Source organism: Anoplophora glabripennis, unplaced genomic scaffold (genome assembly GCF_000390285.2).
Source record: "Anoplophora glabripennis isolate ALB-LARVAE unplaced genomic scaffold, Agla_2.0 scaffold329, whole genome shotgun sequence".
NCBI lineage: Eukaryota > Metazoa > Arthropoda > Insecta > Coleoptera > Cerambycidae > Anoplophora > Anoplophora glabripennis.
In genome coordinates this window covers 207,138-223,667 of record NW_019416941.1, presented here as the reverse complement: position 1 = coordinate 223,667, position 16,530 = coordinate 207,138, and the positions used below count along the sequence as shown (strand labels likewise).

Below are 16,530 nucleotides of genomic sequence, written 5' to 3'. Positions count from 1 at the left end.
CCTCGCCTTGTGAACGTAGCCTCATCGGTCCAAAGTATTTCTAGTAAGAATTCTGGATTATGTTGTGACTTTAAAACAACCACTAACAAAAATTCAGGTGTGTCTACATCTCCCGGAAGTAAATTTTGCACAGGTTGTAAATAGTACGGATTTCTACCATCCTTATGTAGAACTTTTCAAATTTTCGATTTACTCACCCCAATGTTCTTAAAATTTCATTTCTGTGTCTTTCATTGAGCCGTCGTGATTTTCCAAATATCGTTTTAATCCAAAAGATGAAAGCGACGAGTGTAAAGAATTTTGTTGATGTGCTTCCAAATTGCACTTACTTTTAAGCATAAACATAAATATTCTTGTAATATTATGGTTAGAAGTAACCGCCACAAGGAGATTGTATTCATATGAATAACTTGAGAACGGTGGACTTTAGGGAAAAAATTCACGTTACCTTTTTTACGTATTTTGTACATTAGAATATAAATCCGTTACAATAGCTTGTAAAAAATACAGTGGCGTAGTTTTTTTTTATAAAAAAGGGGTGACCCTGTCCAGTTGTACACCACTGGTAGATCCTTTAGAGCTCATATTTTAGAGAATGCAAGGCCTACTATCGTACATTATTTGTACCAAATTTTATTGAGAACGGTTAATAGATTCCTGAGATATAAAAATATATTTTTTAACAACTTCAACACCCTGTATCTCTAAAACGAGGCCGTTCCATACCTATGTTTATAAGACAAACTCCTATTATTTTAAAGAGATGTATCTGTCCTCGAAGTTTCCTGCATAAAATTCGGACCACCCTGTATAAAGTCGACGTATATGTTTTCTTGATATTGACATGTATATAAAATATAAATAATTAAATTACTATAATCTATATTAATTATAAAGACATCAACAATCGTAATAATTCTTAATATATGTGTATTATTAAAATATATCTAAGATTTAAATTTCAATGAATAAATAAAGTGAATATAAAATTTTAACACAAAAGGAATATTAAAGCTTTAAAGTAATGCTATTTTTTCGTATGACTCAAAATTCTATAGCCGGGTCAAATTTTATTTTACATTTCTAATCAAGCTCATGACAGTAAACATGCGTGGAAAATATTTTAATTAAAAGATAATAATTATCGGCATATTTGTTACAATGTACTTTGTCATTTATCGACTCTCATTATATACTTTTTTTAGGCCAATATGATTTTATAATTTTGTTACAGAATATTTTATTTTAACTAAACTTATTAAGTCTATACGCATGTACTAAAGTACATGCGTAGACTTAAGACAATATTCTCGACCTGAGTTTAGTTACCGCCTCTAATAAAATTCTGATCTCAAGAGATTATACAGTAAATCATCCAACTGTTTCTTTTCTCTTCTAAGAAGCAATTCACAAAAATGTTTCTAATGGTATACCTAATAAATAAATGAGATTATTTCAAAACTAGTTATTTCTCATTTCAATAGTATGTGTAAATCAAGTCAAGTTATTTTGATTATTCAAATACATGACTCGGTGGAGTAGCGAAACAAAGAACGACAGCCCGATAGGTACCCCTATTAGAGTATAAAGCTACAGTGCGGTATAGAAAATCGAAAAAAACTTTATATGCCAAAAAGGGTTATAAAAAATGTAGGTTAGCTGCCAATTGTTAAAGAGAAATGTCAACCACTACGCTGCTATGACTGAGTCAGTCAGAACACCTTACGGAATATGCGAGCAGTTGAGGTAAAAGGAAGGAGCGCGGCGAAAAGAGGAGTCACCATATCACATAGAGACGACTCTGTCGTTTGAGAGAATACACTGGTTGTTTGTGTTTTAAATTGGATCAAAACCTCTTGACGTTAACATGCATATAGAACTCTAACTGAGCGTGAAAAACTCGATAAATTGAAAAGGATTGAAGAAACTGCTGTAAAGATTCTGGGAGATTGGATGGATTTAGATACACTAAGAGCATACAGTGCCAAGACTAGATAATTTTCCAAGAAGATTTAAAACAAGTAGTAGTAGTTTATTCACAAGTAGGCAAGCCTAATATAAAAACATATAACAGATTACACTTACTCAAGATACAAAATACAATAACAGAGTTACTTACAATCTAATATACAATATAGTACGCGCAACGATACAAACACAGTTTAAAGAAAACACTTTTACTTTGTCCATAACACACAAGTAGGTACTTTTAATGTGATTAACTAAGTGCCTCTTAAAAGTTATTAAATTGTCAATAGATTTCAGTACTTCAGGCAACATATTAAAACTGTTTAATCCCTTATAAAACAGCGTGTTCCAACATTTTTTAACATCTTAGTGAATACTGATGAATATCCTCATTTGTTACTAAGAAACTATTTAAGTATGATGGTTGAATACAATGAACTATTTTGTATATAAAAACCATGCTTAGATAATATATCCGCTTTGATACTGATAACCACATCAATACATCTAACATACTTTGAATTGGTGTATATCTATTACATTTCAGTATAGTTTTCATGTCTTTATTTTGAAGTTTTTGTAACTGTGATAGTTTGTTTTAATTGAACCTGTACATTAGCGTGGCACAGTAATCAAAATGAGATAGGATTATACTGTTATAACAAGTAACTATCGCATACATTGAAAGTGTATTTGTAACCCTAGAGAGAAAATATAGTTTTTTTAATATCTTTTTAATAATGTAGTCACAATGATTGTTCAAAGAAAGACTACAGGTATTATCAACAATAAATCCTAAGTACTTAAACTCAGTAACAATTTCAATAATTTCATCTTCTATTTTGATATTAATTGGATAAGTACTTATTTGTTTGTACTTATAAGTAGTGGTTAATATCATGGCTTTTGTTTTTTTAACATTTATCTTAAGTTTATTCATTCGTAAATATTTTTCAACACCTGCTAAAGCATCATTGATTGATTGAATACATTGATTTAAATCTTTATCAGCAACATACACTAATGTATCATCAGCAAATAAGCCAAGGGAGTAGTTTCTTTCCCTCGATGTAGTTGATATCATTCAAATATATTATGAAAAGTAATGGCCCTAATGCACTCCCTTGTGGAACTCCAAAGTTATTAATTCTTTTATTTGAAGTAAAAGAACCAATTTTAGTTATTCAGGTAGTCCTCAAACCACCCCAAGACAGTACCTGATATTTCATAATATTTTAACTTTTTTAATATATAAGATTTCTATCTATTGTTTCAAATGCTCTTTTTAAATCTAAGAAAACAGTTAGAATATATTTATTTTCATCAATTAACTGATTCCAACTAGTTATTGTATATTGCAGAGCTGTTTCGCAAGAATGTTTTTTTTCTGAAGTCCTATTGTTGTCCAATAAACAAATTGTAATCATTAAAATATTCCGTTATTTGATCATGAATCGCTAATTAGAGAACTTTTTCAAGTGTTGGTAATGTATTAATTGGACGAAAATTGCATGCTCCGATATTATTATTAATTTTAGGAATATGTGTAATTTATTTTACTAATCTTGAAGCGATTTGGAAAAGTCCCCGTCTCCAATGAAGTATTAATGAAATGCAAAATGACATGGCCAATGACATCAAATGAATCCTTCAAAAATTTTGCATGCAATCACTATCTTATTGTCCAATAAAAATATTATTTTCCGCAAATGGCCAAACGTAAATTTTTTAAAGAACTTTGTGTCGACCACAACTGATCACTCTTTATGCTATTTGCTATATCAGCTACACTATTAACAAAAAAGTCGTTGAATTTTTGTGCTATTTTATTTTCAGATGTAATAGTAGGTATAATTTTCATTATTTTCACAAAATATTTGACTGAAATCATGACATATATTTGACTTTACTGGTGACTTTAAAGTTTTCCACAACTCTTTATTGTTGTTTTTGTTATTGTCAATTTTATTTTAGCATATTTACATATTGATTTTTTACAATTTTATAGTATTCCCAAGTGACACATAAATTAACCGTGTACATGAAAGTGTCTTCAACAGATCAGTGTAAATTTAGAAAAAGTTTATATAAGGCAAGTTATTATGGAATCGAAACGACTTAAAGAATCAGGATAGAAATGAGACTAAACCATTATATACTCATACGATATGGGTTGATACTTAAAAAATGATGTATCAAATCCAACACCAAAAATTGTTCTTAGAACAATAAAACAGCTCCAAAACCAATCCAACAGCACAGCCGTCCGAGACTATGGAACCCATAGCCCCAAGCACCCAGATAACGTTGGTTAAAAATTGAAATTTTCACCGAATCCACCCACCGAAACAATCCACAGAGCCATAAACCAAACACACTTAACCAGAACAAACTACATCAAAAAATGCCAATGCTGTTGGTAGAGCTAACGCCGAAAACCGTCGCAGAGTGCCACGAAATTCGAGCTGAAGACAAGCCTTACATAAATCTAAGATTTCTGACAGATCGATCGAAACGATCCAAAATATGGCCCAAATCCAAAAAAAAACAGATGTCAAAAACTGTGGGACTTATTGGAGTCGTCATCCAGAATCAGGATTCGTATATCGGCTCTTGTTTTCTCGGTATAATTAACCAGGACCAAGTCACAGCTCATATTAAGCTGTGACCAAGTTCCTTACAAGTACAAAATTGAGTCCAAGCATTCGCTAGCAATGTATTGTATTGTATTCTTAGTTAAATATTACAAATATTTTTTTATAATCGATAAACACATTTGTTGTAAATTATTACGAGCTCCAGCTCAATCTTAGATCATCAATCTAGGATTAACTACGGACTGCGTGGTAGATACAAAGGTGCTCTTTAGCCCGTAACAAAGTGCTCCTTAACCAAACCCAAAAAGTCAAAAGATTTAAGGCATAAAAATTGAGAAAAGGCTAAGCTGAAAGACCCAGTCCAAAGTTCCATCGACATGGATAGACATCCAGATTTCAGGCTCTGAGATTGAGCTAGAGGGAGGAGCAGCGAAAAGAGGTCAATCAACGCCCATTCCACGATTAGTCTGCTGCATTATTGAGACGACGGGGTAGACAAGACTCCTAACATTGTATTAAAAATATTAACAGTAATACGTGCTGTTTCATAAGATAATTGGGTACCTATAGTAGGATCGTATTCGATGCAAAGTAGAGCAAAAAATTGTAGGTGTTTTATCAAAAGAAAATGGTGTAGTCATTTTTAGGAAGCGTAAGTTGAACCATTTCAAATTTAAAATGAAATTGTATGTAAAATCTGAAATACCGCTTCATACACACTATGTTCTAGTACTAGCTGTAGTCGCCCAGGTGCATCGAGTGTATGAAGTGGTCGGTTATACGTCAAATACTAACCTGGCGAGCTTGGTCGTAAATCAGACACCGCCTCCAAAAAACAAGTAAACAACAGTGGCGCGTACAGAGGTGGAATGTAGTAGATACGTGGAATTTAAAAAACAAATTGGATTTATAATAAATTACATTTAAAATAAATAGTTTATGGGAATAAAGGGATTTTTGTAGGAACAAGGTGCCGGACGTGAACTGATCCCTTCATTCCTTCATAATGCATAAAGAAATTATTTTATTTTTAAACCCGTTAAAACCGTACTGCACTGGATCCTTTGATAGGCAATGATTTATTACTTTGCATTGAATATATGATCCTACTATAATGCACTTGCAACTGTACTTGACAGCTAAAAATTTAAAAAGAGTCCTGTTTGGATTACTATGAAGATATAGTTATTTGAAGATTTTGTAAACAATGCAATTTACCCAGTGGGCATAAATATCCGTATTCAACATTTATTGATAACATAGTGCTAAAACTTCGCCGGATCACTGTGTATTCAATCCCATAAACATAAAATGGCATTAAATAAAATCAGACGTAAACTAATAATAACTGTTAGGTACTCACTTTAAATGCTAGAGTATTGAATTTATTTACAATGAAGTGAACAAAGTCTCTTTGAGTAACTGGAAAAATTGTGTTTCACATGTTAAAACTGTTAAGCATTCATACATTCTTATTACGAATACTGCCCAGATAGGTGATGATACTGGTAGTCAATTTGAATTAAATTAATAAATTTTTATATGTAATATATTATTATGATATGGCTCTTGTATTATTGATAATAATTGTAAAATAAACTTAGGTTTTTTTTGACTAGACACGATGTATCTAATACAGATATAAATAACTAAATAGAAATAAATTCTTAAAATACAATTCTTGTTGATCAGTTTATATTCTTTGCTTGTTTTATGATCTAGTAGCAACTCGACTTGGTAGTTATTCCCTTAAATCAATTAATGTAAACAAGTATTACTCAAAAACATATTTGGAATAATGCTTTATTAGTATTATTAGTAACTACATATTATTACTTCAAACATTCAAGCGTAATTTTTATGCATGTATATATTTCCTTGTCCCTTAACCCCTAATGGTGAATGTCGACATGATGATGCAATGCGTGAAGTTCAACAAAGGGTTCTTCATTGATGTGACCTTGATCATATACATTTTCTAATCCTACGTGTGTAGAATGAGGAATTCCACTGTGAATTGAAACGGGGTTCACAACTTTCGAAGGAAATAATTGCCAAAGGTTTCCATTTTGATGGCCGACTACATAGTGTTGTTTCTGTCCATGGTGTTTTCCCCATACTTGAGGACCTATCACATGATGATGAGGGACATCTACTCTATTATATTCTAATTCATTTTCCCTCGAGTCGTGCTGTGTTAACAGATGCCCTAAATCTTCGTAACTAATTATTTGGTGATGTTTTGAGTTATAAGGATTCAATTTCTCATGTTCAAAATCGTGGAGGCCTAATTCTGGGTGTAAGTGATGTATCAAATCATGATTTTCTGTATCGTAGTGATATTGGGCTGCGTCATGATGCGGGTGTACTAATACATGATGTACTTCGTAGTGCTTCTGAGCGTCGCGATGCTCTTCATCGTGATGTTCGTTGTGGTGTTCCTCCTCCTCGGAACTATGAGCGCCGTTCAGGTCAATGTGGATAACTACTCCGTGATGTTTGTCTTCTTCATCGTGGTGGTGCAAATGTTCAATCTCAGGCAATTCATAATGGATACCAATTTTACCCGGTTCTTCCTGATGTTCCGGTTCCTCTGTACCGTTTTCTAGTCCAGATAAGTTGTGAACAGTACCATGTTGCTTTTCTGCATCTACAACTACTTTGTAGTGTACACCGTTGTGGCCTATTTCGATTTCCTTGTGTAGAATCGACGCACTCATTGCGGCCTCTGTCAAGAATGTTGCTAGTACGACTGCCTGAAAAAAATAATTTGAGTAAATTTATGATTTTTTTGTACTATAAATATATAATTAGTAAAAAATTCTTTTTATTTAAGACTGTTTATAATTAAGGATTATGCATTTCTTGTAGTCAGTGCTAAGCGATATCTAGGTAGCCGCAAGAATTTAGAAGTACGCGTACTTACAGTAATAATTATTTATATACGATTGAACCGTGTAACTGGCAATATTCTTATGAATATTCAAAAAACAGTAATAAACAAATGGCGATGGCAAGGGCATAATTGCAAGGTTCACAAAAAGTTGGCGACAGTGATCTCTATAACCTACGTTGGCCAGAATACGAATGGCTTTTTTTGAATTGTAAAGGTTTTTAAAGTGCTAGTGCAGGGCCACCCTAGATGGAATTAAAGAGGCAAAAATAAACTGATCCTAAAGTATCAGTGCTAATCACCTCTTTCAGTGGCTTTAAAAAAAAACTACTCCAGACAACCTCTTATTCATGGACTCAACATGGTCAGACCAAATCAATTTATCATCAATTGTAAAACCAAGTATTTTAACAATTTTATATTCTACATGCCCTGGAGTAGTGGTAAACGTTATACTCTGGTATTTATCTCTATTAATTTTAAGATTGTTAAATGAAAACCAATTTATGGCTTTAGATAACATATTAGAAGAATCTTCAGTTAGATATGAGGAATCTTTATTCATATTAATTAGGGTAGTGTCATCTGCGAATAGTACACACTTATTAGGAGCGATAGCAAAGCAAAAGTCATTAAGATATATTGCGAAATGCAAGGGCCCCAAAATAGAACCCTGCGAAACACCGTGATCAATACGGTTAAACTTGGAAGTATTGCCATTAACAACAATTTAACAATTTTCTGTAAGGCCTGTATGGTAGATCTACCACGGCGGAAGCCATACTGATTATTTAACAAAAAAACAGTTCGATTCAAAATAACTGGAGAGTCTATTTTTCAAAATTATTTAGGACAAATCAAATTTAATTTAAATGGAACATCTTGTATATTATGTATGTACGTATACGATTATTTCAACAGAACACTTTTTCAGGATTTCTCTGATAAAAACTTGATGAGTCTACCTTCAATAATAACTGTTATAACTTGATTAATGTTTGTATTATATCTAATTTGTATGTGTATTTTACATTTTGATTTTGTATCTTTAGACGTTAGATTTTACTCTTACTCTTACTACAGGACTTTATCCTCACTATTATGTTCATTCGCTTTTTCCCCTTTCTTTCTTTTTTGACTTGTGTAAATACTTANGAATTAAATTAATAAATTTTTATATTTATTATAGCTATGATTACTTTATGCAAAATTATTATAATATAATATGTAATATATTATTATGATATGGCTCTTGTATTATTGATAATAATTGTAAAATAAACTTAGGTTTTTTTTTGACTAGACACGATGTATCTAATACAGATATAAATAACTAAATAGAAATAAATTCTTAAAATACAATTCTTGTTGATCAGTTTAGATTCTTTGCTTGTTTTATGATCTAGTAGCAACTCGACTTGGTAGTTATTCCCTTAAATCTATTAATGTAAACAAGTATTACTCAAAAACATATTTGGAATAATGCTTTATTAGTATTATTAGTAACTACATATTATTACTTCAAACATTCAAGCGTAATTTTTATGCATGTATATATTTCCTTGTCCCTTAACCCCTAATGGTGAATGTCGACATGATGATGCAATGCGTGAAGTTCAACAAAGGGTTCTTCATTGATGTGACCTTGATCATATACATTTTCTAATCCTACGTGTGTATAATGAGGAATTCCACTGTGAATTGAAACGGGGTTCACAACTTTCGAAGGAAATAATTGCCAAAGGTTTCCATTTTGATGGCCGACTACATAGTGTTGTTTCTGTCCATGGTGTTTTCCCCATGCTTGAGGACCTATCACATGACGATGAGGGACATCTACTCTATTATATTCTAATTCATTTTCCCTCGAGTCGTGCTGTGTTAACAGATGCCCTAAATCTTCGTAACTAATTATTTGGTGATGTTTTGAGTTATAAGGATTCAATTTCTCATGTTCAAAATCGTGGAGGCCTAATTCTGGGTGTAAGTGATGTATCAAATCATGATTTTCTGTATCGTAGTGATATTGGGCTGCGTCATGATGCGGGTGTACTAATACATGATGTACTTCGTAGTGCTTCTGAGCGTCGCGATGCTCTTCATCGTGATGTTCGTTGTGGTGTTCCTCCTCCTCGGAACTATGAGCGCCGTTCAGGTCAATGTGGATAACTACTCCGTGATGTTTGTCTTCTTCATCGTGGTGGTGCAAATGTTCAATCTCAGGCAATTCATAATGGATACCAATTTTACCCGGTTCTTCCTGATGTTCCGGTTCCTCTGTACCGTTTTCTAGTCCAGATAAGTTGTGAACAGTACCATGTTGCTTTTCGGCATCTACAACTACTTTGTAGTGTACACCGTTGTGGCCTATTTCGATTTCCTTGTGTAGAATCGACGCACTCATTGCGGCCTCTGTCAAGAATGTTGCTAGTACGACTGCCTGAAAAAAATAATTTGAGTAAATTTAAGATTTTTTTGTACTATAAATATATAATTAGTAAAAAATTCTTTTTATTTAAGACTGTTTATAATTAAGGATTATGCATTTCTCGTAGTCAGTGCTAAGCGATATCTAGGTAGCCGCAAGAATTTAGAAGTACGAGTACTTACAGTAATAATTATGTATATACGATTGAACCGTGTAACTGGCAATATTCTTATGAATATCCAAAAAACAGTAATAAACAAATAGCGATGGCAAGGGCATAATTGCAAGGTTCACAAAAAGTTGGCGACAGTGATCTCTATAACCTACGTTGGCCACAATACGAATAGCTTTCTTTGGATTGTAAAGGTTTTTAATGTATATCTATATGTATATAATAATATTTTACATTTTGATTTTGTATCTTTAGACGTTATATTTTACTCTTACTCTTACTACAGGACTTTATCCTCACTATTATGTTTATTCGCTTTTTTCCCTTTCTTTCTTTTTTGACTTGTGTAAATACTTATGTATACCTAGCACCAATAAACTAAACTAAACTAAACTAAACTATTTTTGAAGTAACTTGTTAGGCGAAGGAATACAGGGTGTTTTGAAAAAATGTACCATAAATTCAGGAGCTGATAGATTAAAATATAAGAAGATTGTTTCCAATGGACCGTTTTTTGTTTTTGAAATACAGGATACAAAATGTTGGTAAATCAAATTTATTTTAGCAACATATTATGTAGAAAATGTAATGCACTCAAATTTAGACAGTTAAGTGTTTGATGTTGCTTCTATTTGGTGACCATTGCTAGAAATCGCTAGTTAGGTATAACATTCCCCAGTGACATTTTAAGACATAACTCTTTTTGAGGTTAGGTTTTTTACAGTTTATGTCATATATCAAAATACAAATTTAATTTTATATAAAAAGATAGTCTTGCTGAAATCACTGAAAATGCACCGTTTCTGACCCAGAGTTTTTAATATCCATAATATCTTCAAATGAATGGGCCATATTTCAATATCTAGATTATCTTTTGCTCGGTTTTGAAAAATTGGTTTTTATTCCTTTTCAACTAACAGATAGCATAACCTTTTAAATAAATAAAATAGTTCTAAGGTAAATTTATCTAAATCGCTTTATTTTCATGTATGATATCATTGTTTCTGGACACCATGTATATTCAGAAATAAAAACTTAGGAACCGTCAACTGAGTTTTTTTTAAACACTACGTTTGCAGCTTTTCAACAAGATCACCTTTTTATGTAAATAAAATTTATGTACCTACTTAATTTATGACGCACACTATAAAAAAACTAACCTCACAAAAGGTAGGTACAGCATTAGAAAAGATCGTAGCTAGCGACCTCCAGCAGATGGTCAAAAACTAACAGTACTACTCCATTTAGCGACCTTCAAGTGTGTGTCAAATTTGAATGTATTCTACTGTTTTTGGAAAAGATTGGCTAAAATTTAAAAAAAACGGTAAATTTTCCCAAAACCAGCCTGGATATATCTTTTAACTAATGAGATTGCGAGAAACAATTTTTCTGCGAGCTACTGGCCCTTTCCAGCATTGAATTACATATTCAATAGTTAAGACTATTCGATAGCAGCATCAGCAGATTTTTATTTACACTCAAAACAAACCTTGTATATAAATTTGCCATCCATTTGTATCAGAAAGTAAAAAGTTTCTATTTACGTCAACAACTGAATGATTTAGCCAGCTTTATTCGGCACCATAATATTTTAATAAAAAAAATGGCTGTACCTTGCATTTTTACTTTTGAGATCAGACTATTATTTTTTGGCAAATGCATAACATCACCTCTTTGACTAGACTTACAGCCAACTAGGAACATACGTAAAAAATATTCAGGGTGATTCACAAATGATGACCAAAAATGAAACCTCGTATTCTTTAGTGAATTTTAAGGGGGGGTCTTTCCTATACAGTTTTTATCTAGGACGCTTCGTTTAAAAGATACAGGGTGTTAAACTTAAAAAAAAAATATTTTTAATTTTTTTAAATAATTTAAAAACTTTTAAGTGAAATAATTTAAAATTGGGCACATGTATTTATGTAACATTGTCCAAAAATCTCATAAAAATGTACATGCTCCAGTGGCGGAGATACAGGGTATCGGTGGCATATTTTGCTAAATAAAACAGTACGCCACTGCTTTACGGTAACAACCATGATGTTTTCGAATTTATTTTTCAGTTTTGTACAAATTACTACTCTCTTATGTTTTTCGAAGAAAGCCTGATTATCGAGTAAAACTTAGGAAACAATTGAGAACACACTTCGATATTCGAATATAATGCTTTTTAAAATTACATATTGAACTGCGATAGCAACTTTGACATTCTGAGCAGTTTGAACAAAGAATAAATAATACTTTTCATCAGATTCAAGCAACAATAAATTTCGAACGAATTAAAATTTTCGTTACTAAAAAGATGTCGGGCCTGTGTTCGTGGAAATGGAAGTATTTTTGAGCATTTACTCAAATAAAATTATTAAAATGATGACTAATGTTATTAATTTCTTTATTCGAATAAATAATCGATTGATTAGTGCTTGTCATGTCATTCAAGTAAAAGTGTTTTCAGTTGGTTCTTTAAGTTTTACTTGAAAATCAGACTTTTTTCGAAAAACATAAAATAGTAGTATTTGTAGAAAATTGAAAGACGAATCCGAAAATATCTTGGTTGTTACCGCAGTGGCGTACTATTTTATTTAGAAAAATATGCAAATGTAAATTTTAGGAAAAGCCCTCAGATTTTGGACAATGTTTACATAAATACCTACATGTGCCCAATTTTAAATTATTTTACTTACTAGTTTTTAAATTATTTAAAAAAATTAAAAATATTTTTTGAAGTTTTCTCTTTCTAACGAAGCGTCCTAGATAAAAAGTTTATAGGAAAGACTACCCTTAAAATGCACCAAAGAATATGAGGTTTCATTTATGGTCATCATTTGTGAATCACCCTGTATACCTCTATAAGGTGTCAACATTTCAGAAAAAAAGTGGTCAAGGTTCTGCTCTTTAAGAATCATAGAAGTGCCCGATTTTTAAGAACATTCTCTACAGAATATTATCTGGAATTATTTATTTCCTAAATATGTATGTAAAATGAGTTTATTAAAAATTACCATTGATTGATTCTTGTGGCACAGGTGTTTATTCATTATTTGTTTTTTAATATTGAGAAAAAAAATACAAAAATTTTATATACAAAATTCCATATGAGAAAGCTTTTAACTGATAACTACAAAATTATTCTTTACCCAAAAATAAAAAAATCAAGTTAGGTTGACATTTATAATCAAAAATTATGTAGATACCAAAACAATGTAAAAACACTTTTGAAATTATTAAATATCGAAAAAGGGCAAATACTTTCTTTTTTATAGATACAGTTCAGTTCAAGTTACGTAGGTATAATATTATTATTTAAGCTGTCTCCAAATATATGAAAAACCCTTTCTCAAAAAAGCTTTATGGACTGAAGAGAGAAATAGTAATACTAACTAACCACTTTATTTTTGCCAAATATGTAAATTAAGTAAAGGGTACCTACCTACCTACCCATTGTTATTTTTAATACCTACCGTATAGGAAGCAAATTTATAAGATAAAAATGGTGACTGACACGCGCTGTTCCAAGCTGTAAATAATTTTATTTTGCTTCTGTAGATAATTTAGAAAGAAAAAAATATGTTTACTTAAATTTTATTACGTATTATGAAAATCGCATTTTCATTGGGCACATTTATTATTATATATAATTTTTGTTGGTATTTTATAACTAAATAAAGATATAAATTTACGTCACAATAAATTAAACTCCGAAGCTTATGTATCTGATACTAGAACAGATATGAACTTGAACTCTTTTAAAGTTCATTTTTATGGTTGCCTAATAATATTTTATAAATAAATTATATTTAAGAAGTACTCGTATACATATAATTGTTTTGGTGTAATATTCAATCGTGCATAGTAATGCCACCTTTGTTGTTTTGTTGTTTAGTTGCATTATACTAATTATTATATATGAACCTTTTCTTAATTTGCCTATACATTATACAATATACATGTTTTACTATTAACACTAATGTTACTGTAATTAAGCTAATTTTAATTAATTCTAATTTGATATCAAGGAAAATTTTTGAAATCAATTTGAACTAGTGTAATATTTTTAATTATAAAATAATATCTGTATATGTATACCTTAATGAATTATGATTATGAATAATTACAGAATATTACGTAAATGTGAGAGTTTTTGTGCATGCTCGTAAATTTATATAAAAATAAAATGTTTTGTAACTCTTTTCTTGGAAAGTGTATTTTGCATCCCACCTATAATTGTTTGAAATAATTTTCTTGTGTCAAAATATTTCGAATTTTGTATTTTAAATAGAACATCTCGCATCTACATTTTAACATGTTCTAGTTTCTCAAGATTACAGTGATTATGTGCACCTTTATAAAAATAAAATGTTATGTAACTCTTTTCTTGGAAAGTGTATTTTGCATCCCCCGTACAATTATTTGAAATAATTTCCTTGTGTCAAAATATTTCGAATTTTGTATTTTAAATAGAACATGTCGCATCTATATTTTAACATGTTCTAGTTTGTCAAGATTACAGTGATATAAAATTTGTAATGTTTGTCATTATATGCACCTTTATAAAAATAAAATGTTTTGTAATTCTTTTGTTGGAAAGTGTACAATTGTTTCAAATAATTTTCTTGTGTCGAAATATTTCGAATTTTGTTTTTTAAATAGAACATGTCATATCTATATTTTAACATGATCTAGTTTCTCAAGATTACAGTGATACAAAATTTGAGAGTTTTATGTCATTATATGCACCTAAGGACTAAAACGATTTTTTTTTAATCCGAAGACTGAAAGTCATTAATAAACACTTTAGTTAGACTTGAATTGCTAACCATGTTAAACCTGTGATATTCAATGTGTACTCTATATTTTTACTTACTTTCAGAAGTAACTGAAATTAAAATTATATAATGTTATTTGAGTTGATTTGGTATGTATCACAAATATCAGTATAGTTATTAAATAAATACATAATAGGTATATATTTTTATTTACATTAAAATATGCGGTAGTTTTTATTATTCACACGAAGTTCAAAAAGTGTTTTAATTATCTTTATTTCAAATAAAGTAGGTACTCAGAATACCAAATATATTATTCCTTAATATTCTTTAAATTTAAACAAAAGTGAGAAAAAGCAAAAATACTTATTGTTTTTGTCTATACTTACGAAAATCAATTTCATTTTGGTAAATTCTTATATACCTATATTTAAAAACACTACAATTTACGAAGATCTCTAGCCTTTGCCAGAAAAAAAACTCAGTTATATCCAGCTATATTGCCTCATTTATATACATATTATTTTTTATTGTTTTTTAAGTTTAAGTTATTTACAGTTAAAATTATCAAAAGGAAAAGATATGTGTTGGCGTTTTTGAACACCTCACAGACAAACCATTTAAAAAACAATATATAAAATATTGATACACAATCGGTCTTAACACTTCTTGTTTTTATTTAATTAGTAAATATATTTTTCAATAACAGTGATAAAGAAATCCTTGTATAGGTTATTTAACTCACAAGGAAAATTTGTCTGCAAAATTAGGAATTTTAAACTTTATGCATTCGTCCTACAAATATTCCTATACTTTATATCTTCAAACTCTAAAAACCTCCCAAAACTGTCCGGTGCAATAGATTTTGGTAGTTTTTCCTATAATTTTAAAATGGTGTTTTCACTATTGTCACAATGGTTAGTCTCTCTGAAATTATTTTGTAGAAGAGGAGGATAAAGAAAAAACTTTGGATCACACATCTTGTTCATTTTGTTTAAAAATTGTTAATAAAACCATTAAGATTATTTCTCGGAGGGGTCGTTCAAATTAGGTTAATATATCCATTTTTCGATAATTTGCTATTTTAGTTATTAATTACTTAATTATCAGATACTTAATATTTTTTATACCATACAAACAACTGATTACTCATATAGAGTAAAGAGAACCAAACAAGTACATACGTATCATCATATCAGTATCAGTATAGGAACATTTATAGGTTTTATATATTTTTTCTGCGAATTTCTCTCAAAAATTGTAATTTAGTAGATTGCTTGGTACGATTAAGGTACCTAATTGCTTATATTTTATATTACATGATCTGATGTCTATGTTCACATAGCGAACTTTCATTACGAAAAAGTTTCGAGCGAAATTTGCGAAATGAAAACACCCTGAGATCTCGAAAAAGATTGACAAATATTTGCAAAATATATATGTTCTTCATTATCAATTGATAATACTAATATGATGTTTTATAATTTCCATAAAATTCAGTTTCCTTGTAGTTACTTATACCTACTTCAATTTTGATTTGATATGTACCTCCTGACACGCCATTTGCCAAATTTCAAAACGATGAAAAAATTTGGGGAAATAAAAAATTAATGTGGAAAAGGGTTGAACATACAATGTATCCCAGATGTGCTAATATTTCATCATCATACATTTAGTTCATCAAAAGCACCAATTATTGTTTA

General features: G+C 30.4%; 2 protein-coding genes across 2 annotated transcripts; both read right to left on the bottom strand.

Annotated features, from left to right (window-relative positions):
- Positions 1-6,457: 6,457 nt before the first annotated feature.
- On the bottom strand, positions 6,458-7,285 carry LOC111692034 (histidine-rich glycoprotein-like). Its single transcript, XM_023455730.1, has one exon. It carries the CDS (start codon positions 7,283-7,285, stop codon positions 6,458-6,460), a length of 828 nt encoding a protein of 275 aa, XP_023311498.1.
- A 1,644-nt stretch (positions 7,286-8,929) lies between these two features.
- Positions 8,930-15,306, bottom strand: LOC108907778 (histidine-rich glycoprotein). Its single transcript, XM_018711571.1, has 2 exons — positions 15,217-15,306; positions 8,930-9,898 (listed from the first exon to the last, which is right to left on the bottom strand). The coding sequence occupies exons 1-2, from the start codon at positions 15,229-15,231 to the stop codon at positions 9,035-9,037; spliced, it is 879 nt and encodes a 292-aa protein (XP_018567087.1). The 5' UTR covers positions 15,232-15,306; the 3' UTR covers positions 8,930-9,034.
- Between the last annotated feature and the right edge of the window lie 1,224 nt (positions 15,307-16,530).